Genomic DNA, 27,926 nt, shown 5'->3' with positions numbered 1-27,926 from the left:
TCATGTTTTCTCTATGGGGAGAATGAAACCATTTTATTTAGGGGAACATTAAAACAAAGCCATATACAATTTGTAACAAATACAATACAGTTGTTTGTTCCCTTGTCCTGAATAATTACAGTATATACAAATTCTGTAAGGCACTGGTTCCCCAAAAGAACAAAAATGACTCTTCTTTTGAGACAAACAACAAATTCCCTATATATTGCCAGCTTTTCTCCAAATATATAGCATTTTCTTTGTTTGTTCTGTTTTACAAGAGAGATTGTAATTGTTAAATTAAATCACTTTTGATGTTGTTCCTGTCATTTTCACTAGTGCAGGACTGAGTTTTCTTTCTGGGGAGGTGAAACTACTGAACATGTTCAAGTTTAAAAAACTGTCCTTCTCTGCGTCTCCACCAACAAACAAAGAGGAGCCAGAACAGACTAACATCAAAGCCCTAATGAATATGCACGGCTCTGGAACATGAGATCCAGTCATTAGTGAGCACTTGTTATACTTGACTACACACCAATTAAAATGTGTCGGAGAACTCCCTGTAAATAAAATCTCAGCATGTTCTCTAAGATGCTTCCTGTTTGAGGAATTAAAACAAAAAGAAAAAGAAGAACACAAAACAGTCACTCCTGACTTCCAAGCAGCGCCAAGGCCTGTCTCCTCATACACAGTGTTTACAACACTGCACTTCTTATCCAACAATCTACACACTTTCATAAATAAATATTATGTTTCATTTAGTACTTTATCAGCCATAATATTTTACTCTCTAACCCACATAATGGAGTTGTGCCAGACTCCAGACTGAACATAATCAATATTTATATATACATCTATATTTATATAATATATACACACATACATAAGCTATATACCCGGACATCTTAGCATACAAAGTTTACCTAACAACACAACATAGGATACCTTTAGGGGAGAGGAGTTAGAAGAAAGTTTTGGAAATTGTTTGAAAAGATGCAATCAACTACTTTACTCATTTCCAGGTTCCCACTTATTTAACAAAAGATAAAACAATAATAAAATTGACTACTGAGCTGCTAGACACTTAAGAATCATAAAAGTTGTTACGAAATGAGTAGGTAGTCTTTAAGAGCACTTTAGTGTTACATAAGATTTTGGTAAGACACACAGAAAATCTAGTCAAAATAAATTCTTGTCTCATTCAAAGACATACTACCTAAATGGGTCTTTTTAGGTATCTTGGGAATAATTTTAAAATTTTTACAGTGACTAAATCAAGTTAGAGATTAAAAGGTAAGCTACCAATTTTCATGAAAACAACCAAATAAATAATACTGAAGAAATTTGTTTACTTTTAAATTTCCTTTTTTTTTACAGAAACCCTAAAAATCTAATAGTGATCACTTTCCTATAAAATGGTCTGATTTGAAGTTTCTCATGTTCAAGAACTAACCAGAAAGTAAACAACATTATATCTAGAAGATAAGCCCAATCTCAAATCACAGAAAATGTGAAAAATACCATAATGTGCCCATTTAACCATTTAACTGGAATAAATGTTCACTTACTTGTTTTTAGATGATCTGATTAGAGGCACTGAAATTTCTCAAAAAAATCTCAGATAATTCTCAGACTTATTTCTAAGCATATATATTCCACCTAAACTATCACACAGTATACAATCCAACAGAGAAACCTTTACATTGCTACTGAGGCTATTTGAACATCAATCAGAGCAGTGTTCTGACTACAAGTATATCCATACCAAGTTGCTCTCACTCTGAAAAATAATTCCTTTCCAATTCCAAATTCTTTTTTAGTAAAAAACAAAGTGTGGCTACAAAGCCCTGGGAAGTCAATGTGTTTCTTGTGTTTTCCAAACTGTGAGCATGATGCGCTCACACTCCTGGCTCCACAAGGTCTTCTAGATGAGCAAGTCACCAGCTGCAAGCTGACTTCCGAAAGGAGAGGAAGGCTTTTTCATTTTCCACTCAGCTGTCAATTTCTCAAAACTGCTCCATCCTGCAGTCACTGGGTGTTAGGAAACACTGCCCCCTGGAGTATTCTGGAAGGAAATAGCTTTTTCAAAGGCCAGTGGGGAAGTGCTTCCAAATTCCTTAGCAAGCACTAAGGAATTTCTAACAAGTAAAGAACAACAATAGTAAGAAAATAAAATGGATAAAATCAAAAGGAGTGAGGATAGCTTTAAGCTTCATTATATACCTACTGCTAAGGAAAACTGGCCTGTCAGTGATTTTACTCATGGTACTCAAAAGTCAAAACCCTGTGAAGGGATGTTCTGTATAGTGCTACGTAGAAGGGAAAACAATAAATAGTGAATAGCACATCGGGAGAATCAGATGAGTTGCCATTCCTAAAGTGTAAATAATCACTTCAGTTGTCCCCAGTCCATCTCTAACTTTTATAGAATAATAAATCACAGCAGCCGCAATATTTCGTGGCCTCCACTACTCTCTTTTGTTGTTCTATATGCAGGTTATTTTTGTCCATTTTGAAATTAAAATTCAGTGAAGTAACCTGACAAGTGCTTCCCTCTATCCTTCAACTCAGATACAAAAAAAAAGAGACAATAACGAACCATCCTTATCTATACAATAAGGTGTGCATCCTTTTCTTGTGCTTCTGAGATTAGCTCCTTTGCAAATGGAAAAAACAGGCCATCCATGCTCTCCATCTCCTCCCCTACCTCACTGACACGTTGTTTGTACACAGTAAGAACAGATGAATGCTATTCTAAAGCACTAAGTCTTTAATACAACTTATGGCAATTTTTAAAAATATTGATCTTCTGACTTGAGAGATTAAAAACATGCAAGTCCACTCTCTGCACAAAAAAAAAAAAAAAATAGGCTTTGCTTGTGTCACGGAAACAAAGGGATTTTACCATGAATGAACTGCCCACCATGACCAGAGACACCAAAGTGGCTCTGAAGGACACCCACGCGCACTGCAGGAGAGTTCCAGGACCCGCACTGAGCACTGTTTGAAGCTGCAAAGCCCATCTCAGAAACTCCAAAGTGTGGTCCCTGGTGCACTCGCATTGCAAGGTGGCCCCAGAGGCAAGGCTGGACAAGCGGTGTGAGGAGGCTGGGTGGTTGTGCTAGAGATGGGCTCCAGTCTCTGTTCGACTGCACAGACCCTCTTGTGTTTGCCAAGTACAATGGTATTTTACCAATGGAAAAATGTATCTTAATTTACCTTCCAACAGTTACTGGGAAGAAATTTTGTTTTAATTTTTTAAACTATAATAGTTATAAACCTTGAAGTATCTACAATCTTTATTTTGGCAAAATTAACGTATCTTTTTTTAAAAAATGGCAATCCCAAAATCCAGGGCTTTCCTAGAAAGCAACATGCATATCTTGAACAAGTCACCCAATGTCTCCCTCCTCCAACAGACCTGGGGAACCTGCTAACAGGAGCTCCTGGCTCCTGGCTCCACCAACTGCTCTCCAAGACACAGGTGAGGTCTGAGCCTGCAGAAGAGGAAGAGGATGGTGTTCAAGGCTGGTACTGAAGATGCTTTAACACCCAGTGTGCGCTCTGCCATACGCAGCGCAGCACCCGTCAGCATTCACTGGAAGTGTGTCCTGCCCTCTCCATCAGAGCTTAATGTCCTGGGACTCTGACATTTTGGCAAGCGTTTTCTTCACACGCAGGGCCGTCAATCTGGATGCGGGATTGTGAGCCCAGCACTCAGTCATGAGCTTTCCCATTTGCCTGAGACACTGGAGAGGAAAGATACATTGGAACCACGTCAGAGAAATGCATGGTACTGCAAGGTTGGTACTGATATCTGGCTGTTAGTTTTAAGATCATAAAATCTAAATATATTTTCTAAAGGTACCCCTTAAGACCATATAAAATGCAACTCCATAAAAATTCTTTTTCATGCAAAATGATGAATCAAATTTTCATGTCTTCTCGACAGTACGAATCTGGTAGTTTTGCTGATTGTAGAGGAATAGCTTTGAAAACACTATTAAACAAACATGAAAATATTAAGGGACTCTGTATCCTGTTCAGTGCTCTCAGATTCTTTCTAACACTTGGTAAGTTTAAATATTTTATCTAATTCTGTACATTCAAACAAACACAGTTATTTCTAAATCCCACTGCCTACTACGATATTAAAATCATACTGTACTGCTTAACAAGATTAATAACCTGCAAGGGCATTGTTGAAACCTTCTCCTGTGGTCTAGCAATTACTGGTCTTGTTGAAAAGCCCAATTTTACTTCATTAAAAATCCTCACTGAAGAAATTCCAGGTAATACTGATAGCCTTCAAAATACTGTAATTCCTGTAATGATTCCTGCACAGCTCCTTAGAAAACATGTATATTGCTTACCATTTCAGTAATGTGACACAAACACTGATGAACCCAAAGTATTTGAGATGAATTTCACACTAAGTAATTAGCTTCTAAGTTGTGAATTGTGTTCTGCCTGCTTGTGTGCACTGGGCTTGGTGCATGCTTGACAAGAGTGGTTTTTTTCCCTTTTTCGGGAAAAGCTTGAAACTCCCCTTGAATGTTCCAGCCTCATGGAAGACTCCAGGCCTCGGGCAAGCATGAGGTACAGTGGACGGTGGAGAGACCCAGGAACCAAAGTCAAAGCAGGAAGGGCACGGCCACCCACTTACTTTGTCCTTCCTGGCAGCTCCCTTCTGACATATACAGGCTTCACTGCCAAACCCTCAGAGCCACCCTGAACACAGTTTCGGTTATAGCACATCTCACTGTCCTTATTAACAAAAATCTGCAGCGCAGTCAGGTAGCTCAGTTAGGGCTGACTTGTATCGCTGAATTACATAGAAAACTCAGATGCCTATCTTTTCTCTACTTAAAAGGGCAGTAAACTGTATCTGGGATTGTTATGGAGGAAAAATGATGATTTGAAAACACACAGAGGAAGAAATAACAGCTTTTATGCAAACACCAAGACACCTCGACAAAGGGAACAGTGCCATCAGTCGTGCAGGTTCAGTGCTGACTCAGCAATATATTTTGCAAGAGGCAAAATAAAATTGACAAAAAGGAAAAGATGTTTTGACGCACTGCACATAGCTCCATACAAAGTACTGCAGTGAGGCGAAGTATTGCACCACCATCAAAACAAAGAAAACTTTTAATACTGAATATTTTAAATTCTGGCAAAAGAGGAAAAGTCAGTTTGGAAGCAGCGGTAGCCACACTGTTACCTGAAGTCCTACCTCATCGCTGCTCCACCGGTTGGGAAATGAGGGGCGCAATTTCTTGATGCACACAATCTCCCTCATGTCCTCATAGGAAGGGTCGCTGGGCACCAGGTCATGGTAGGGAAGCTGGTATTCTTCCACGATTCCTGAAAATATGTTACTGGTATTATTATATTTTGTGAAGTGAGAAAAAAATTCCAACTCAAAAACTACTGTCAATATTAAATATCACTGTCACTATCAATATTAAAGACAAGCTCAGGTCAACAAAGTAAATCTTGAAACCATTTACCCAATGGTGCTTAATCTAACCTAGACAGAAAGAATAGGAAAGTTAATGAAAAGTATTATCATAGGTCTCCAAGCCTTTTCTCTAATTTCTAAAAGCTAAGCAAGCATCTCTAAAAGCTAAAGCAAGCATCTCATTTATTTCTAATTTTGTAAAATTTATAACAATTTATATTAAATCTCAGATTTGGGAGATGATTCAGAATCCATACTGCATAATGCATGACTGTTCTATTACTGTAGTATGAGACCACAAATATCATGTCAAGTCTAGAAGTAGATACTACTTGAACAAAATGTCAGTTTACATTTTTTATAATATCGTAAGAATGATTTTGGAAAATTACATAGACCCCTAAATATTAACCATGATTTTCTCAGGTTTGAAGATTATCTGATTTTTATTTTCATCTTAATTTTTTGTATTATAAATATTTCATTGCTTCTGTTATCATAGTTAATTTTTATTTTTCCTTCTTCACTTCACATAGGTAGGTGACCTGTTCTCCTGAGGAACTCCTACCAATAACTCTGTCTTCCATAGATAAGATGACACAGCTCTAAGTCACTTTCTAGAGCACCCTCAGCTCCCACCTTCAACTATTACAGAAATGTTCTTGCTTTTCACCAGAAAATGATGAGACTATCAAGTTGGCAGATTACATATCACATTGGCAAATTCACTAGGGGGCTACTCTGGCAAAACCTGGGGTCTGTTATACCCTTTCTTGTAGACTCAAACCCATGTAAAGTCACAAAGGAACAGAAGGCTCAAAAGTTTTCTTAGAACATTCCAGCTGATGATCTGTTCATCACTTGTAGTCCCTATGGCAACCGCAGACCCCAAAGCATATATTGTCTAAGTTCATTTAATTTCCACTGGGTTCCACTACTAGCACTGAAATAATAAAAGCACAGGGCCTGACATGAGCGCCCTGACTTCGTTTCAGCTCTTTCCTTTTCAACTCTTAAAAGGTGGAACACCTTGAGAGCGTGGATCACATCTATTTAATTCATTTCATATACTCCTCAGAAGCTAATGTTGGTGCCATTAATGGATTGATGGATGGATAGTGAGGCATGACATAAACTACAACAGACACAAGCACAACTAACCATATAAAATTAGGAATTAATCAAAATGTGGCTTTGAATGACAGCACTCATTTCTCTTTATCATGTGTTATGGCTTGTGTCCAGATGTCCCTCGTGCGTCACAGGTGGGGATTTTCAGAGGTGGCTGAATCTGGAAGTGTGCAGGGCTGGGATGAAGGGTGTGAGTGTCGTGTCCACCCTAGGGTGGGCAGCCTGCATAAAACACATGGCACAGAAACAGAGCTAATATGCTGTCACCTGCCTGCTTCCTGTGACCCACTCCTCCTCTGCCGTGCTGCCCTGTCTTGGAGCCAGCTGACTACAGAACAAAACCTTTACAAACTGAGAGCTAAACTGACCTTTCTTCCTTTAACTTTGGGTGTCAGATATTTTGTTTCAGCAATGAGAAAAGTAACTAAGACATCATAGAAACAAGTTAGCAAATTTCCAAGTAGGCTGTCATTTAATTCTGTGTTTGAAACCTCTCTTTTTTCCTTCTGAAGTCTGAAAGGCCTACATCTGGTTGTGCCTCCTACATTCAAAAATGCCTGAACTAAATAGACAACACCCCTCCACTCCAATACCTTCATAAAGGTTAGTGTTAAAGAGTAGAAATTTTTATGCATCACCTCTCTGGCAAAAAAAAAAAAAATTGCGAGCCTACTACACCAAGCATGGAGTATGGTATGCTACACCCATAACTTATCTTACTGAATTCTTACACACACTTTTATGAGCAGCATTAGTATCCAAAATGAGGAAATTTTGTTCGAAGGGGTTAGATAGTGTGTTCAAGAGACAGAACAGGAACTTTGACTTCAGGTAGGGATACCTCTCCCACCCCTATATTTAAAGGGAATCCTAGTCATGTGAGACCCTACTGTGGATGTGAACCTCACTGATGCTAGAGCTGAGGGTCATTTCTCCTCGATTTGGCTTCCAAGTTTTCCAGTGTGGGTTTCTTGTTTGCACACTTATTTGCTTTAAATGTTCAGAAAACACTGTTAGAAAAATAACCTCTACCTTTCTCTACCTATCTTATTAAGATAACCTATCTTAATAAGAATAAGAAGATTATTCAGATACAGACTACTTTCCTCGTCACAAAGTGTAAAATCAATGCATGCACATTAAGTCAATTAATATTTTCCTTACTCCTTTTCTTCTTTATACTTATGATGGAGGGAACTTCATTATCTAGTTAGAGAAAATTTCCAGCATTAACTTTCCTTTGGACAAAAGAGTTCTCTTGCTTCAAAAGGAACATGTTTTGTTTCAAATTGTTTAGAAGGGGCTCAGAATTCCCAAGGTAAATAGAAGGCATTGCATCATTGACGATGATCCTTCCACATCTACGATCTATGACTATAAACACTACTGATTGACTGCTTCTTCTCCATGTTTAAATATTAACCTGCATGTGTTATGGCTCCACCAACCCAAATGAAAATTAGTAACAATAATTTCTAACATGCACTGAGTATAAATTATGTGCTAGGCAGTTTAATTCATCAAAGCTCCATAATTGTGTACTAAACACAAATTATACAGCTCATTCTTAAGAAAATATTGAAACAAAGGACAGTATAGCAACTTGTCCAAGATGTTACAGGCAGCAAAAAGCAGTACAAGAATAATTCCCAGTACATGTTACATGCATCCTATGCTTTCACATGCAGGAAACTCATTCCTTGCAAAGTTTAAACTGGCCATTAGGAGGAATGACAACAGCATCAAGTTTTTTAATGAGCATAGCTATGAGCATCATCATCATAATAATAATAATAAATATGAAGAGTGTATTCTGTGCTCAAAACAGAGGAGCCTAACATTCAGCTTCATGCCTAAAAGGTGGAATCTTCTACAAGACAGATTCTTCTACAAGACAGATGAAGGCTGTACTATCAAAACAGTCCAGGCAAAATATTTTGGAATATTTACGGATTTCTTCTTATTGATTATACTTTGTCATATTAGGGGAGTTTTATGCTTATAGAAAAATTTCATGAGCAATAAAAATATTCTGATGCCTTAATTTCCCAATAAAAAGTGATGCTTTAAGTGCTTTATAAGGAAGTTCTGCAGAGAGTAGTGGAGTAGAGAACATAAGGAACAAGAATGTGCACCCACATTTATGTCTATGGTCATCTCCACAGAGGAAATGTCAAAAGGATGGGTACGGGGGCTGAGGACGGGCCAGCAGGTAGGTAAGAAGCAGTCAGAAGGGTAGGAAATGGGTTGACTTAGGGAGCAATTGTAGAAGGAGGAAATGTGAAGATACGCACCAGCAGAGGGTGATTTTCAAATGGCACAGATGCCAAGTGTGTGTCTGGAAGTCGTTCTTGAGCAACAGGTAGAGGAAAGGAAGTAGTTAAAGATTACTATCATTTTTAAAATATCATTTCCTGGAAGGGTACAACTGTATCAGCAGAAATAAAGAGAAAAATAAAAGAAACTCTAATTCTGCAGACAATATATTTGATCTATGACCAGAAAGAAAGAATTTGTAGAACATCCCATAATCTCTTTTCAAAGATGTCATGGTTTGTTACCTCCAGAAACACATCTCCTCGCAACTTCCCAAAGGATGAGTCCAAAGCTATACATGTCAGCCATGATGTAGGACTGAAAGTGATTTCTGTTCAAGCTCTCATCCAGCACCTCTGGAGGCATGTAGCGCTTCGTGCCGACCCGCGTGTTGGGCGGTATGTCAACTTCATTCGTATCACTAAGGAAACAGCGAGCAAAGCATTATCAGTATACAAGAGGACAAATAAATGATGGCTTGGGATGATTCTTTAAACAGGCATTGGAGGAAAGTGGGAAACAAAATCCTTTCAGGGAACAAAGACATTTTCTCAAACTACAATTCAATGGTCACAGGTAAAAACCTAGCGCAGATGAGACTAAATCAGAATGAAGTTGTAACGTGTACAATTTCATTATATTACTAGATCAAATTTATGCTCTGTCATCCATTTTAAGACACAGAAGGTGGGTTTGTTTTGAGTTCTGGGACGTGAATAGAGGATCTCACATAGGGTAGGCAAGAGTTCTACCACTGCTATGCCCTGTCCCAAAACAGAATTTTTAAATCCAGATGTTATAAGGCTTTTATATCTAGAAACAAGTAGAAAAAAGAAAAAGAATTAACACAGACTCCAAAATATTTTATTTTAAAAAGCACATATAAAAATGCTATTAGCAGTAATGTTTCATTGAAAACCAAATAGCATTTAGTTTTTTAAAACGGCAGAAAACAATGGAATGCAGCATCTTTAGCTTACTTCACTACTTGCCCTGATACTGGGAGAAGATGAGGACAGAGGACAGAGGACAGAGGACTGCAGACAGCACGCAGAGCCACTGCCTCAGAACAGGGAGCCGGGCCGGGAGTCCTGAGTGCAGGTTTGAAACTACAGAACCATTCAGCAGACAGTTCAGTGAGATGCGTTAAACCACCATCCACGCAGCACTGGGCACGGGTTAGAAGCTTAATAAGCACTGCAGACATCAGAAAGCAAAGGGACTAAGAGGAAATGCAAGATCCCCCAGGTGGGTTAGATATGAAAGCATAAAACAGGAAAATACAAAACCTCATTATTAAGCTAAAGGTTATGGAAAATGGCTACACCTTTGTACCTCATAATTCCCAAGAATGTATTTTTTTCCATCATACACTGTGGCCTCTCATATATTAACATGTTATTTCTCTTCAACAGAAGCAGTAGATCCATGTATTAAACATCACATGTATTACACCTATCATAGATAATCAATATGAAATTTTCCAAAACACTAGTGGATTTTGAAAAAGAAAAAAGCTGGGTTTGATCTTACTTCCTCGTTCTCTACTAAAACATAAAACATGTAGTGTCATGGGAAAACTTACGATGTGGCAGATGACCCTCTGCATATCTCAAGGTTTACAGTCACTGAGAAAGATAAAGCTTCAGTTTTAGATCTTCTAGAATTCATCTCCAGTAAAAGCCCTCTCTCAAATTAGTGATGTACTCACTAGTGTTCTGTGGTTTTCTAAGAGTACTTCTCTAAAATAAAATCGATGTGTAAAACAAAATATTTTAAAAAGCCCAACTAAATAGCAGGGACCCCTCATACCTGCAAAGACAGGACTTAAGAGCCCTGGGTGCTTCCCTAAGCCAGGGAGAGAGGGTAAAACATTAACGTCCAGAACAGACCAGTAGACTTAAGTGTCATAGATGGTAAAGGAGGACAGTGCTCTGGGGAGGAGCTTAATGATCAACTAGGCGAACGTCATACTGAAGAGACATGCAAAGCTCCACTGTAACCTGTAATTTCTCTTTCTACTCTTTCTGCTCATTCCACTCAGCACACAGCAGCTATCTAATGAATGAGTGTGTGATAATTTGCAATCATTAAAGGAAGACACTGGTGACTCCAGGTAAGGAATCCTGGGCTCCAGGAAGTAAAAGAAATCTAGGGATTTGCAAATGAGAAGAGGATATTTAAGGGCCTGAATTACATTCCAGAACATGTACAGGGAAAAGAAACTAAGAGTACATTTAAAAAGACAAAAGCTACACTCTGGACATCAGTGAGGAAGGTCCTGGCAATTCCATTCCTACTTTTTCCTTCTAAATCTGTCTTTGCGGGGAGGAAGAATTCAGGGAGTGATAACAGGATACATGACATGGAAAATCCATGGAAAACTGGAAAATGATCACTACCTTATGACACAATCAAGGTCTGTGGATGCTACACTATACATCAGTTAGTGTTAGTAAGCCTTTTCAAAATGAGCATCCAATGTGCAACGCAAAACCCGCTTATCACACAGTGCCAGTATTACAATTAAACCTGAATACTGAGGTCTTGGCTTAGAAAAAGCAACTTACATATTAACATCTTTTGTCTTAAAAGAAAAACAACACACATGGGATAAGCTTACCAAAGAGGACATCTCTAAACTCTTAGCTCTAACCACTGCCAAAGGATTAACATTAAGAGAAGTTTCTCTATAATCACAGATTCTGAAGTGCCATCAAATGTAGAAAACCAGCTTTTTTTCCACAACCACATGGCTCGACACTGCAATTCCTCCTCCTCTTTCTCAACACCCAAGATTTTTTTCCTAGTGGTATTCAAAAAAAATCCTCCCTAGGAGTATCTGCAATCTGAATATACATTTTCCTTATTAGTATTTGAATAAATACATTAATTGTCTTCCTAGTCACTCCCTTAGAACACCAAGTGTCTGTGATAATCATGTGGTACATTCCTAAAGAGGACAGCCTAATCCATCTCCACTCAAGGTGTGTCTTACAGACGGCAGGAAAATAAAAAAGAAAAAGCCCATTATTTACAGTAATCTTTCCAGTGGACAATTCATAGAGAAATGTAAAAAATCTTTTGTAGGAAAGCTATAAAATGAGACATTATCAGTACCTTGGAAAACAAACAGAATTTTATCGAGCAAATTATTTTTGTTAAGAGTAGTATGAACCTAATGGCAAATGCCTTTTGCACTACATTTAAATAGCAAGTGCACTAAAAGTGTAAGTAATTCATGTCTGACGCTGGAGTGTATCAGTCCCTCTGAGACCCACAGCCCTGCCCCTTCCTCCTGGGTATTTCTGCACATGAGGGTGACTCAGCTACATGTCTTCATGAGGTTTCCATCACACCATTCTACATGTCCTCAAATACTGTAATACAGAAAAAGTGTCTGTGCTCACACTCAAGACCCAAGTGGAAAAGAACCTGATTTAACTCTAGGGTATCAATCATGAAGGAAAAGAGAACGTTTAGTGAACGTTGGTATCACATGTTTAAGAAGAGGATAAAGTATAACAGAAAGAAGGGGTCAGAGCAAAAGAAGGAAACAGAAAAGGCCAAGTATCTTCAGTCTCCTCTGGTTCCCCTTGCTACGGGGCAGTGTGGCAGCTGAGAACCAAGGCTAGCAAGGGAAGATGTGCCCTGAAGAAAGGGTGCAGATGTGGAAAAAGAGCCCCAAGCCTCCAGGAACTCCACAGGTCAGATCATAAATCATACATGGAAACTGGAAACAAGATATGGTTATTTCTAAAGGGGTTAAAGGGAATAAAACAGGAATAGAATTTGCTATTTTCAACATTTTCTTTCTTTTAAAAAACCGGGAAAAAGGAAAACTTATCAACATTTGTTAATATTAAATGATTACACAGGTGTCTTTTAGAAATACTTCTCTGTGTATCACAAATACAGATCATGAATGCATGTTGTGGGGTGAATGTCTGTGCATGTGTATAAAAAGAACCCAACAGGATCATGAAATTTAAAAATGTACATTTTAAGTATTAACAGCTAGGATGTAAGCATGAGGTTCCAATGATCCAAAGTCATCTATAAGCTGGGTAAGTTCACAGAAAGGATGAGTTTTGATGAAGGAAAGCTAAGAGTATCCTGTCAGAAATGTGAGTGTTGCATTAATTCAGGGGAGATGGCTCCTTCTGCTTTCCCATGAAGCAGGGTCACTGCTCTCTACACAGAGCAGTCCCAACTGTAGAGGTGGGTTTAGAGAAGCACAGAAGTGGGGGACTTTACCCCGTTATATAATTAATATTCCTTTAGACCCAACAGGGCCTTTGTTCCTGGAAACATAATACCAGTGAGATGCAGATTTGGGTAGATGTGGAAGAAAATAAAAATAATTTGATGTCACAGAAATTGTCTCCAGGAAAAAGCTTTGTATTAGAATCATACTTTCATAGATATTTTCTTCATAGAAATAAGGGACAGCTGAACTACAAGATAAAATAAAAATATCTAGTTTCTTAAGTAAAAACTCCACAATAAGGTGAGGATGGGGAAATGGGGCTTTCCACTAGCAAGAAGATGAGTCCTCCCTGCTGGCCTAAGATCATGAGAAGTTCAGAAACACAACAATTGAGAATAAGACCTAGAGGTGTCAATGTCAGTTGAAATTTTATGCGCCATAAGTCCCAATAAAGAAGCCCTCAGCTAGTGGTAGTTTTGGGGGAAAGTCATCATTATAAGGAAAATGTACAGCACATGTGAGAAATGTAAGACTGATGTGCCAGAGATGAAATGAGCGCCCCAGGACTCTCACACATGCTGTGAATAATGCCCAACTCTAACAGCACTAGGCAGGAATGGGGCTGTTAATGTCTAACTGTGTTTGAATCTCAAAACAAAGGGCTACCTTCAGGTAGCAATACCTCAAGAGACAAGGAAATTAAACTCTTATTTCTGACCAAAATCATTTGTTTAGCAGTGGCAACAAAAAAAAAAAAAATCCTCGAGGAATGAGAGAGCCACAGTGATGATTAGAGAGCTTCCTCCAAGTGTAGGCTTTGGGTGGCTCTTCCAAACTGGGGCAGACACAGAGGCTGTGAGTTCGCAGGGCTATGTGCAGCTCCAGGAAGGGAAGAAAGGACACTGACACTGCAGGCATACGACAGCGCAGAGCCAGAGCATGAAGAAAGGAAGGGGAACATCAAGACTCAGAGGTCCTCTTCCTGTCCACAGGTGTCACGCAGACACACTAAAGAAAGGGTAATAGGAGTGTAGCACTCCCACGGGAGAGGTCCCTCCCTGACCGCCCCTCGGGCATCGGTACACAGTGACAACATAAGCTGAGTGTAGCTGAACTCTGTCCAGTCAATGTTTGCCAATGAGGAGAGTTGTGTAGCACTTATTGAAGCTCGATGGTACATCCTTAAATCTCAAGAAGTCTCAGGAATTCTCAGAAACAGAACTTTACAACTAACAACTCTTTCAGACGGAGTTGCTACATTCTGTGTCTTTGGCAAGTCATGTAGCCATGCCACTTAAAGAAAAAGAAAAAGGCAACCCAGAGAGTGAACAGAGCAAAAGTGAGGCCAAAAGCAATGACACTGGAAGGGCTCAGGAAATTAAGTACCCACTGGGCTGGGTCACCCATGTCTTCTGTATTTGGACAACTTGACAGTCATCAATAAACAGATGGACCAATAGTCCAACAGTCTAGTCTTCACCGTAGGTTTCCCTATTTAAATTTAATCCTCTAAAGGCCCGGGCCAGGATTTATTTACCTGCTAGGAAAATATTTTATTCTGACACTGAAGTACTAGAAGGGGCTGCTTGATCCTCTAGAGTGAAATGTGAAAAGCAGCACACAGGCCTTCAAGATGCACGCACCACTGTCTTCCCTTCCCAAAGGAGAGGCAGGGAGATGAGACTGCTGCTAGGCATGCTCAAGTTGAATCCCAGCTGAGCAGGAAATGCATCAGCACTTGCATCATTTTTAAAGACTGCAGGGAGAAACCAAGGCAAAAATGTTGTGCAGCAGGAAATCTCTAAGGCACCACCTTAGTGCTCTCTCGGTGTCTCTGTCTATCTCTCTTGGACTCTGAGTTTCCCTGGGAACCTCCCAGAAATAACTTAAAGGCCTAAGAGAACAGTTAACACCATGTAGACATTAAGGAAAAGGTACAGTTCTCGCAGAATGGTTACCTATGAAGTCTGAAAATTCAACTGTTTGCTATGACTCCACTTGGGATAAAGCATACTCCAAACACCTATTCATCTACACACATACAATATGAGCATTATGAAATGGTCAGGAAAAGAGTGAAAACTAAAGAAACATATAGCTACATTATTTAAAAGATAGGCTAAAAACTAGGAAGTATAAGCTTTAAAATATAGGAAAGAAAAATATAAAATGGACTTTTATCACTATCGAATGCAACGTCCATTTAATGCACTAGAAAGTGGGCTGAAAGATGTATGTCCACCACTGGTCTGTAGCTACATGAGTGTGTGCATCTAATCAACATCCAGGCCACCATCTCATCACTTGCCTACCTTGGCAATGGCCACTATCACTAAGTATCCCTTAAAGGAATCTCTCCCACTTCCTAGAATACGAGTTTACGTTAAAAGTTGAGAGGCTAAGTTTCATAAATGTAAGAGACAGTCTTTGTTTAAAGATCTGTCAAGAAGATAGCATATTATCAAGGTAATAGCTATTGCTATCACCTACATTTATTTATTTCAAACAATACAGAAATACAATGAGTGACTCGCTGTCAGTTCAAATGGGAAACACTGTATTAAATCTGGTGTGGATCTTGATTTTAAGGACTAATAGGAAAGACAAAGCATGCACCAAAATAATTGTAATACCAGGCAGACCGCTGCCAGGAGATGACCAGAGGAGTGTAGAGTCAAGTGCCATTATTCCTCATTGGGGACAAAGTGACCCAGAAGCATGTCTCAAATAAGATTAAGACACCTGGAGAGGCAGGCACATTCCGAGCTATAGACTGTGTAATCACAAGCTGGGTGGTAGGAAGCACGGGCACATTAGGCAAAAATAACCACACACTCCATCTCACAAAAGAAACACAGAAAGTAGAGAGTTGGTAGAATACGAAATGGGAAAGACACATTTAGTCCAGAATGTAGAGATTCTCTGGAGCTAAGAAAAGTTACTTTCTTCCTTAATTCTATAGTCTATATGGAATCATTCATTTATTCATTATATAAAAATTTTAAGCAATACCTTAGTAATGGGAAAGAAAATAGGGTGCAAATCTTAAAAATACACATTAAGTAAGTAAAGGCTTATGCTGCACCGGAGTGTCAAATCTTCCAATGATTGTTATAGAACAGTGTAAGAAATGTCATAATAATAGATAGAGGGTCCCACTGGCACAAGAAGATTAACTGAAAATCAGGCTTGTTTGAGAGCAAGATGTCTCTGATGAAGAAACTGTGGAGAGTAGTGGTGGTTAGAGAGGGGCACATGAGTATGCAGGTAACAATAAAACCTGTCAAAAACACCTGGGCATGCGGGTGGCACAGTGTTCAGAATACATAAAGCAAAAGGTAAGTGGTGTGGTGGGAATGGACCTAATGTAGTCCAGGACCAGCAAAAACTGTACCAAGGGCCTCTAACTCCATTTTGGCCCAAAGCCATGGGAAATAAGACATTATAATAATGTCCAAAAGTAGGCTTTGAGAAAATCATTCTGGCAGCAACATATAGAAGAGACTGTAAAGCAGATGTAACTGAAAGATACATTGCCCCAGAGTCCAGAAATATGGTGCAGACAGCACCCTGGCCAGGTACAAGTAGGAATGCCATGAAGTCAGACTAGTCAGCTGGGAAACCAGCAATCAGGGAACAAAGGAAGACGTGAGGGGCCCCACATTTTAAATGGGGCAAGAAAACAGAGAACTAGAAAGAAAAGCTGGAAATCTCACAGGGGAAAATGTGTGATAGGTAACACAGGAGCAGAACCTGGGAAGAGAGAGAGGAGGAAACCTGGCCACTGAAGGCACACCAGGAACAGAGGGGAAGCCAGAATTCCATGAAGATGAGGGCAGGGCAAAAATGAGGCTCTAGTGACCAAGATGGCACTTCTGTCAATGCAGCAGGGTCATCAGAGTGGGAAGAAGAAGCCAAACTTGAAGACACTGCAAAGACCAGGCTAGAAAAGCAGATGGCCCTCTGGGGTACTGAAGATGTTTCACAGAGCAAAGAAAGAGGCTCCTGGTCTGAGGAGTGGGATGATTTTTGAGGTAGAGACTTGATTAGGGTGGCAGGTCATTAAAAAATGAATTTAGAAAAGAAAAAGAGTTTAATAATATTTACTGGCAAAGGTTCATATTTTCTAACTTCAACCTTTAGAGCAAATCATTTCTTTTGCTTTGCTTTTAAAGATCAAGAACTTCAACAGGCCATCTTCTAAACAGTGCTGACTTCCACATATTGAGGGCCCATTATTAAATCACACCTTGGCCTTTACCTGAAGAGTAAAGTACCAACTCAACAGGCCTTTCCTGGGAGTTCTTTATTTCAAACACTGACTCTTCTCTCATGACTCCTGCTTTGTGCCCTTCTCATGTGCTAGAGTTCTCTTTGGGAAAGTCCCAAAAGAAAGTCCAACCATGTAATAAAGACTGAGCCTAAACTGAGTATTATAAAGCAGTAGCTCTATTTTGATATTGGAGGTTGTTCACAAATTCATTTTGTATGTTTTTTTTTTTTTTTTCCAGAACAGAGGTACCTTTCCTCTAATTATATTGCAATGGAGATAAAAGGAGCTACTCTGATTAAAATGAAGGTGAGGGGCTGGGGATTTAGCTCAGCAGTATAAGCGCCTGCCTTGCAAGCAGGCAGTCGTGAGTTCGATCCCTGGTACCGATAAAAACAAAAAGACAAAAAAAAAAAAATGAAGGTAAGCAAAATCGAGTCCAGCCACCAGCCTGTCCACTCCTCATATCAAGGAAGCTATGAATGTTATCTGGGGGCCTAAGGGGTCTGAAAAGCACTGTCAGCACTTTGGTCTCTGGCCAAGGTGCTCCACTCACTGTTTACGCCACAGTATGATACTACCTGTATTTTATTAATTTCTGACATTTCTCTCAAAACACCTATGAAACCTCTCCCTCTGATACCACACAGGAAACTGTATATGCAACTGTCAGTGCTCACATGAATCTTTTCCCATCTTCATGCATTTGGCAGAATTCGGAGCACAAGTTTCCAGGTATTCACCACTTTTTTTCCTATAGTTTCCTATCAGCCGCAAACCTAATAGGAAGTCTCTATGCCAGGTCACTGCAGAGCACAGCACCAAGAGCATGATCTAAACACACTGCGGAACAGGGAAAACATTTGGTGACATTTTTTTTTCTTTCTAAGGAGTTGAAATGAAGGGGATTCCTCATCTACTAAATATATCCTAGAAGCACCGAGCTACAGAATGTACACAGCATCTGCACAAAGTGAATGAGAATAATGTTAGGAAATACACTTGTTCATTCTGATATTAACCTAATAAATTTAACAGCCAGGCCCAGGTCAGCTATACAGCAAGTTCCATTTTTCTTCACCAGGATGTTCTTGCTTTTCAGGTCTCGATGGGCAATCGCTGGTTTGCCTTGAGTACTAAAGATTTCAGTGTGTAAGTGGCATAGGCCACTGACAGAGGAGTAGGCTAGTTTTAGCATTGATTTAGTGTCAAGGGTGGTGGACTTCAAATAATCATAAAGAGAACCATTTTCATGATAGTCTGTGATGAGGTACAACTGGGTCCAGGACCCTGTCCCTTTGATATCTGCAGCAATGAACCCTAAAAAGAAAAAAGACAAAAGGGTTGGTGGCATTCTTGAAATATAATCAGGAATAATTCATACTTTCAAATATCATTCTTGGTCTAGATGTCTCCTTTTAGCATTTTACCTAGTCTCCTGATTATGTCTACAATGGTGTTAAATTACAAATACTAACCAGAGGTAATCAAAATTGTAGGGATACAGAAAGATTAAAAATTTGCATCTGTAAACACAACACCTTTCTTGATCAATTGCTGATATATAAATTCTTTTATGGTATAACAGTTCTAGGTAAGCACTTTTTATAAAACAGTCCTGCTTAATGCAAACATTGCTTAAGGCAAACATATCACCCATTCTTGAATGATCCAGACAGATCCTGTCCAGCTTGAGAAAATAAGTAAATCAATTCTCAACACAAAGTCTCGATATAAATAAACTTTATAAATAAAATGCTTCTAACTTTGCACAACACTTAAACAAAAATATATTCCTTCAAATCCTTAAGAAAGCCTTCGAAATTCTGGTATTATATTAGCAATTCCTGTTTTGGCAGAAAATACATTTGAGAGTATCCCATGTCCAGCCCACCACGCACTCCCAAAAGTACCTCATTCATCCCTCCTGTACCGTCCCCCACTTTTCTTGTGTGAGGCTCTTGGACCAATACTAAGAAGAGAATGCCTATGTTTCATAATGGGTCTAGACAGATAAATTAATATGCAGATGTTAACAGAAAAACAGAAGAAAGCTGGAAAACCCCAAACACTGTCATACAGACTTTTACTCACCCAAAATGTTTTCATGCCGCATGAGCACTGTCTGATATATTTCTGTCTCTCGGAACCAGCTGGCTTCCTCTGTGGTGAAGAACACTTTCACAGCTACCTTTTCACCACGCCACTTTCCCATCCAGACTTCTCCATAACGACCTTTTCCAATCTGTTTCACCATCTGAATCTGCTTTGCTATTGTCCTTTGGACCTGTTAAATCCCAAAACACTCTGTCAGTATGCGCAGGGCTGCAGATCTCTTTCATCTTTTCTTCCTCTAGAGAAGAAATAATTAATGCATATAAAATAATTTAGTCAGTAAGTTTCTTATATAGACAGGTTATTTATATTTATTAACTTATGCTATTCTCTTACAAATAAATGTATTTGAGCCTGGGGATTCTGAATGCTCAAAACACTATTTTCAAATTAGCAAATGTTTCATTTTATCTATTATAATTTGAATAAAGGAAAAACTTGAATGGATATCCAGTACTTGGCAGAACAGGATATCCTCACTCACTACTATAACAGGTTATTAGATATGCTGAAAGAATTTTGCCATCATATAATTGATCACAGACACAATAAAAAAAGCAAAATTATAATGTACTATTTGGCACACAAGGAGATACACAAAATCACCAAGCAGGGAAAACAGAGGGAAATAGAAAAACATAAAGGAAGAAGAAAAATTTGAGAAGGAGAAAGAAAAAGATTTGAGACCACAGCAGGAAATGATTTATTAAGTGTTTATAAAATACAGGTTGTAACTGGGCAAAGAATAATAGTTGCATGATATGCAGAGTCTAAAATTTGACCCCTTTAAAACTAGAAGAACTTAACCTAATGTTTTGGCTTTAAGTTGGTACTATCAAATAGTACTAAAGTTGTGCTAGATTGGTAGCATGCCATCCCTCTTGTGAAAGCAAACTACAAATATGAGGAAATCTCTCACAGCATTCTTTTTATTATAGTTTGTGTTTAGATGTCTTCCCAAAGCCTTTTGTGGTCATGCTTCTAACTTGAGCTAGAGTATGTGATGCTAAGATTGACTTAAGAGTACAACGCTAGGATCCTGGGCACTAGGATTAAGGCTGTATATGCTACTTGCCATAAGTAGCCTGGATAAGATATAAGGGATAGATACAGAAAGAGTAGAGCCATCCCTTGTTGTTTTGGTAGCTTTTGCCTCCATGAACTGTTTCTCCTCTGTGAGGCCTATGGCATGCCACCCTGCCATGGAACCAACAGACTATGGGCTGAAACCTCTACAAACTGTTAGATAAATAGTCCTTTCTCCCTTTAACTTTAGGTGCCAATTGTTTTGTCCCAGAAATGAGAAAAGTTACTAATACAGAATTTGGTACAAGAGAAGTGGAGTGGCTGCTATGACTGTACCTGACCATGTGGTTTAGCAGCCTTTGGAGCTGACTTGTACGAGTAGAGTTAAGAAAGGTTTGGAGATGTTGTCTGAAAGAGTAGAGCTAAAACACTGTAGGCTGTTCTGTATGGGAGATTCTGTCAAACCTGTATCGAGACTCAAGAGCTAAAAGCCCAGCAGAATAATTTACAATGTTGTAAGTTTTCCCAGATAGAAAGCCACAGTAAAGGTGTGGGCTGAAAAGACAGAGAAGAGGACATCTTAACTGCTGAGAAGGAACAGAAGAATAGAAAGATGGCTTAGGCCATCACAAGCAGCATCAGGACTTCACCCTTTGCAACCTGAAACTTGCAAAAGTGAAAGGCTTTCCTTTAAGAAAAGAGCACCAGAGCACTACATTCCAGAGTGGTGGCAGCCTAGAGAATTTGTTCCTTGGGTTTGGGTTCATAAACACTGGACTCTTACAGGCAAGAGAGTAGCAAGCCTAGCTACTGCTCCAAACAGCCACAGACTTTGGCAATACCATGTGGCACTGGTTTAAGGTGCATGCAGAATACAAGAGTTGTGGGGTCGGGAAGAAGAAGGCCTTGAAGGCCAGGCATTGTGCTCCTGAGAGGGCAGTGTATGAAGCTGTGAGTGTGAAGCTGAAGGTACTGTGGAAACCTCAGAAGTTTGGAAAAGCCAGGAATGTGGACTGTCCAATGAAACCTGCAATTAGTGAGCAAAACCAGCCAAAGAAGTCATGAGTTTACAAATACCAGAGGTGATGTAGAGGTGGAGCCATCCCAGCCCTGTAGAGTTCACATCTTCTCACGGATTGCCCAAGGGTGCTGCATATGTACCTACAGGACTTAAATTTTGCCCTGCTGGATTTTGGACTTGCTTTGGTCCCATTCCTTTGTATTCCCCTGTCTGTAACTTTTAAAATGGAAATGTCTATCTTGTTCCATTAAATGTTGGAAGTGTCTAACTTTCTTTTCATTTGAACAGGAGCTTGCAGCTAAAAGCTTGCCTTGAATCTCAGAGGAGACGTTGGACTTGAACTTTTCAGCAATGTTCAAACTGTCAGGATGTTGGGAACTGTTGGAGATGAACTAAATGCTTTTTCCATAAAGGAATATGCCTGAATCTTTGGGGGACTAGCAGTACACTGTTATGACTTGTGTTTAGATGCCCCCCAAAGCCTCATGCAGCCATAGATGGCTTTTTTATAAGAGATGGTTGGATCTAGAGTGTCTGATGCTAAAACTTATTCATTGTACAATGCTAGGGTAAAGGGTATGAGTCTTATCTACCTAAGTAGCCTGTGTAAGACATAAGGGATAGAAAGACCTGTGGCTATCTCTTGTTACTTTGCTACCTCCTGTCTAGCATGAATTATTTCTCCTCTGCAATGCCCCTCTGCCAAGCTACCAAGCCTTGGAGCAGCTGATAATGGACTGAAACCTCTACAAATTGTGAGTTAAATTATCCTTTGTTCCTTTAACTTTGAGTGTTGGATATTTTGACCCAGTGATAAGAAAAGTAAAATACTTTTCCTTCCAAAACTATGATAGGATGAATAGTACTTTAAAGGAGGTCTTGCCTCAAGAACACTTGATATATGGCTGCAATATGAAAAACTGTTATACACTGGTGGGCTCACAAAGAAGAAAACAAGAGAGGGGAGGGAGGGAAAAATAAATAGATGGAGAAAAAGGAGGAAGAATATGAGAGAAGAGCTTATGGAATAAACATCTTCAAACAACAGAAACAGTTACTACAAAAGAAAGTCAGGAAAGTCACAGCATGAGATTTAACACCTTCAGATTGCGTATTACAATAGACAGGAAATGTCAAATAACTACATGAAATATTTAAGAAGTAGAAGATGAAATGAAAAATGAACAAGCAGGAAGACATTACTAAAAATTACACTTTTTGGACTGTGGGGGAAGAGAACAAGAAACCAACAAGAAGCAAGCCCTCCCTATGAATCAGCACCATGTGCAGACTGCTGCTGCCTGGGGAACAGCCACACCCTAGTCTTTTCCCATGGGTCAGCCCCATTCAGGGACTGCAGAGGAAGAAAACAAGGAGTCAACAGGAAGCAAGCCGCCCTACAAACCAGTCCTCTGCCATGCGAGTGACAGCGATACTGGGCCTTTTCTGGTGCAAGGGCTGGGAGGAAAGAGGAACCAACCCCAGCCCCAACCCCACAGGTGACCAGCTGATCTGGAGAAGCACAGGCTGTGACCATTGCTACTGAAGTACAGTTTGATGCTTGTGGTGTTTGGCGTTCCACTGACTTAGAGGTTTGGGGCCAGGGGTTTGATCATCTATTCAGAGGATCATGGTGTGCAATGTGGCATCTATGGTGGATCTCCTTTTGAGGGTGGGTGGCCACTGTTGACTCCCTATTATCTTGTTTTGAAGTCCTGTATCATTTTCATTGTTTTGTTGGGTTGGGTTTTATTGTTTTCTTTGGCTTGGTTTTGTTATATCCAATGTCATGGGCAGCTATTTCAATGGTAGAAAGGTATGTTATGGTGGCCATTTTGCCTTTACTGTTGTCTTGTTCTGGGGTCTTTTGTTGTATTCATTCTCTTATTTTTATTGGTTCTACTCTGTTCTATTTTATTTGATTTATACTATGTATGAAGGTATCTGAAGCTGTTTTGGGGAAGCAAGAGGAACTGCAGTGACCACTGTTGATTTTGTGTTGTTTTGGGGTCCTGTGTTACGTATGCTGGGTTATTGTGACTGGCTTTGTTCTATGTTGTTTTGCGTGGTTTTTCTCTTTAAAATAAAAAAACAAAACAAAACAAAAAAACTCCTACGCTTTTCAAATGGAAGAGCTGTCAGTCAAAAATTCAAAATGGCAGATTAAAGAAAAAATGTACATTAACAAGTTGGAGTGAAGGTTACTTAAGCTGTAAGCAGCTCCAAAGAGCTATGAAGAGAACAGTAACTAGACAAAGAGAAAATATGAGTTAAGTGACATCAAATTTGACTGTCTATGCATACATGATCTTCCTTTCATCTGCGCTTAAAATCAAATATTTTAAGAACACTTATATCAGTCATTCTATGAATGAAAAGACTGCTAAACATCTGTGGCTGTTCACAGAATTTAAAAGACAAACAAAGAATTTAGGTTAAAACTCACACAATCTGATCAGAGAACTGGAAAGTACTCTGTTTAAGATACATGCTTTACATTAAGTAAACACTTGGTTTTTCTTTTTGTCTTTGCACTTTTAGAAACCACACAACCAAAACCAACCAGAAAAACTCATCTCACAGTCAACTGATCAGCAGACATAACAATTCTTTGCCTGTACATAACAAATTTTACAGAGAAGGATATGGAGGGGGACATTAGTCTTGTTTAACCACAGGTGTCTAAAGATCAGCTCTATTTTTTTTTTCAAAATGGATGTTTTTTTCTCAACTTAAAAGGTAGTGCTACTTGCTGTTAGAACCATTACTACCCCTAATATCAGACAGAAAGTGTTTTGGTAAAGGACAGACACCCCCCCCGCCCAAATTTTGAAAGGGACTTAAGGACATAGCTCATTGGTCATGTCCCTGGGTTTAATCCCCAGTGCCATGAAAACAAAACAAAATGAAATGAAGAACATGCTATGAAACAAGCTCAATGGAAGGAACAAGCAAGTGCACGCAGAGAGCCCCCTTTGTCCTTTCCCTCCCTTCCACTGTGCTGTGAACTAACTTTCCCTACACTCTTGTCCCTACATAAGGTGGCAGAAGCGTTAGGCTCAGTAAGAAGTTGGGAGCCATGAACACAGCAGCAAAACTACTCATTTGAAAGGAAATTTTCCACACTTACTGTTCAATATACAGATGTTACAAAGCATTGCTCTTGTCAATCTAGGGCACATTTCCTAACATGGACAGTTTTGCATCTGCTTCTTTTCTAATGATAATGTCTGTGCTTCAATTAAAGTACTGACAGAATTGGCAATGCTTGATAGAACAGAAACACCTTATCCCTAAGATTAAGAAGTATTGCTAACTTATATTCAGAAATTTAAAGCACACTCTTATTTGAGATAGCATCAAAGAATCTGAAAATATAACCTGAAAAGTTGAGAAACTGATTTGAGTGCTTATTTGACTTAGCAGATGTTTCTAGTCTTTCTGTACCTAAATTTTTATTCTCCATTACATTCTGACTATCATTTTTTGAAATGATTGTATAAATAAAATGTCCTGCAATAAGCTGGGTCTTAAAAAGTGTTTCTCTAAGGTTTGCTCTTGAGGGGTGTCTGCAGTTCTGTACACTAGGGAGGGATAAAGCTGTTAAAAGGTGGAATCTGGGGACTCTTGTGTCAGGAGGACCATACGATCCAGTTGACTGTGGAACTCCTGTCTCTTTTGCTTTCTGCTCAGAAGGTGAGCACTTCCATGTCTCCACAGCTCTCAGGAAGATATGCTGCTACCACATCCCAAAACAACAGGCTAACCAATTGCAGACTAAAACCTGTTAAAGCTGTGAGCCAAAGTATGTTTCCTCTTCAAAGTCAATTATCTTAGCTTTTGTCACAATGATGGAATGGTAGTGCACCTGTACCTATGCCATACAATCACTGTAACTGTAGCTCCAAAAAAAGAATTACTCCATGAGTACTGGGTCCATGTGAATGCTTGAAGACTCAGGTTTTACTGCTGTTTCAGGGTTATTTCCTTATTCAGTGCTAAACATCAGACACTATCAGATGCCTCAGTCCATGTACATACTGGTATATGGATGGTATATGGTATGTACCATATGGTATATACATCCTGGTATATGGACCACATAACATGTGGTCATAATAGTGCACTCTCTGAATTAGCAACACACACACATTCACATACACACACATATGTACAAATACATGGTTGGAAAACCTTTGCTATATATTCAAAAAAATTTTGCATGAGTTCTCACTTAAGAAGGTTAATATTTAGTAATTTAACTTCTGTTTCTTTACAAGGTCAAATTGGGGAGATATTACAGTAATACATACTATTTATTATATAATTAAATGATCTGTCATATATTCATATATAAATACACATATATCTGACTCAGATAACAGAAACATACACTATCTCTTAACTATTACTATTTTTTTTTTGATACCAGGGCCTTAACTCACAACTTTTGTTTGCCAGGCAGGCACTTATACTACTAAGCCAAATCCCAGGTTCTATATCTTAATTCTTAAGCACAATTCTTTTACTCTTTTTTGATGAAGAAATGGATATCTCAAGGAAAAAAGTGAAAATCCAAAACTAAGCTCACACATAAAATCATTTGATACATACTAGTTTCAAATATGTGTTTGCATGTAAAATGTTACGCTGAGGTAAAGAACAAATCATTGTTATGGTAAGGTAGTCACTCATATAATACAATACATGGAGGGTTTACTGTACACCTCTATATCATTTACCTTACAAACCAAATCTTAGAACCAAACATTAAAAGCTGTAATACTGAAATTTTTCTTTAGTGAACCAGGCTCTATAGAACCCTCCCCAATGCCTAATCAAATCCATTTCATTGTTTTCGTTAACATCTGCTTCACATTTTACAAATGTTAAGAGCAAAGATTCAGGAGGCTTATCACCTGGGCACAGATACAGCTTCTGTAACTCAGCTGGTGGACATACCTCACCTGTCGCATAACACAAGGTGTGTTTCTAAAACTGTTGTGTGCTCCCCACTGACATTTACGTTGAAGACTATGTAGTAATGACCCCAAGAGATTATACCACTACATGGTGTCACAGTTGTCTTAACTTGTGTAGAAACACTCTATGATGTTCTCGTGACAAAAAAATTGTCTTGGGGCTTGTGATTTTGCAAGCGTGTGGTCGTGAGTTCGATCCCTGGTACCGGTTTAAAAAAAAATTATCTTAAGTATTTGGGGGTTTTTTGTCTTTTTCCTTTTTTTTTTTTTATCAGTACCAGGGATCGAACTCATGACTGCCTACTTGCAAGGCAGGCATTTATGCCGCTGAGCTAAATCCCCAGCCCCCCAAAATTGTCTTGTGATGCATTTCTCAGAAGCTGTCCCGTCATTACATGACACATGGCTGTACTTCCCCATAGGGATACTATGAGTTGTAAGAGGGAACATATAAGGCCACTGTCTGGAGTGAGAAATGATAGCAGTTTTCAATTTTTGCAGCACATAATGAACACACCGCCCATGGGAGTTGCTGCACATAGGGAACACACCCTTATTCTTCTCCTCTCCCCAACCCTCATCACTTAGTCCCATTTACCAGAGATCTAAAAGATGAACAGGAAATACGGAGAAGCATTGCATTCTTAAGATTTACGGGCTATATTCCAAATAATATTGTTTGGTGTCTAAATTATAGAAACAGTATTTTTGTAGATAAAAGAAAGAGCTGAAAGTGGTGTTTTTTTTTTTTCTTTTGGTTTTTTTAAACAAATGACTGAGTGGTCTGTTTAATGAATCAAATATTCTCCTGGGGATCCCAAGTGAATAATAAATATGTACTCGCCTCACCCCCAAAGGTAACACAGTTCAACCACAGACCCAGAGACATTAATGCCACTTAAAGTATTTTTTAAACTATCACATGACTAATAAAAAGAAACTGCTATAACAGAATACAAACTGGCTTGCTCCAAGGTAACTGAGAAGCCATCATAGGTAAAATGGGAAGCAGGTGTGGAGCCCAAAGTTGTAGGAAGGTGCCACAGAGAGCCGACATTTACAGAGATGGGCATGCAGATCCTGTTTGAGAAATGACTGCTCAGAGGTGATGCTAGAGCTTCGGTTCTGGCTGAGACAGGCAGAGGCCAGAGTGGGCGGGCAGGCGGGGCTAAAGGTGCCATGTGGGTCAGGCTGCGAAAGGGGATCTAGAGACAGCGCTAGGCATCAGAGTGTTACAGCCAGCAACGGAAGACAGCAGGATCAAAGACTTCAGAAAGGCACCTCCAGAATAACAAGAAGGGAGAGCTAGATGGGGAAAAGAATGAGGGGGCAAATCGGCTACAATTTCAAAAGCAGACACATTGAATCCATCATTATCAAATAGGAATGGACGATTTACGCTTTTCTTTATA

General features: G+C 39.2%; 1 protein-coding gene across 27 annotated transcripts in view; it reads right to left on the bottom strand.

The window, feature by feature from the left end:
* Positions 1 to 27,926, bottom strand: part of Bmpr1b (bone morphogenetic protein receptor type 1B) — a 420,914-nt gene continuing 392,988 nt past the window's right edge. For 25 of the 27 annotated variants that reach the window (XM_063247301.1, XM_063247296.1, XM_063247304.1 and 22 more), the window contains 5 exons: positions 19,465 to 19,657; positions 18,393 to 18,690; positions 9,136 to 9,311; positions 5,204 to 5,346; positions 1 to 3,728 (listed from right to left, as the gene is read on the bottom strand). In XM_063247301.1, coding sequence (XP_063103371.1) covers positions 3,603 to 3,728; positions 5,204 to 5,346; positions 9,136 to 9,311; positions 18,393 to 18,690; positions 19,465 to 19,657 — 936 coding nt within the window. In that variant the 3' untranslated portion in view covers positions 1 to 3,602. The remainder of the gene's footprint in view (positions 3,729 to 5,203; positions 5,347 to 9,135; positions 9,312 to 18,392; positions 18,691 to 19,464; positions 19,658 to 27,926) is intronic. The other 2 variants (XM_063247302.1, XM_003472095.3) reach the window with 1 other exon arrangement.

This window comes from Cavia porcellus, unplaced genomic scaffold (genome assembly GCF_034190915.1).
Source record: "Cavia porcellus strain 051 isolate PalLab524CR breed Dunkin Hartley unplaced genomic scaffold, mCavPor4.1 scaffold_4, whole genome shotgun sequence".
In the NCBI taxonomy this organism is placed as follows: Eukaryota; Metazoa; Chordata; class Mammalia; order Rodentia; family Caviidae; genus Cavia; species Cavia porcellus.
Note: the sequence above shows the minus strand (reverse complement) of the source record. Positions and strands in the feature narration are given on the sequence as shown.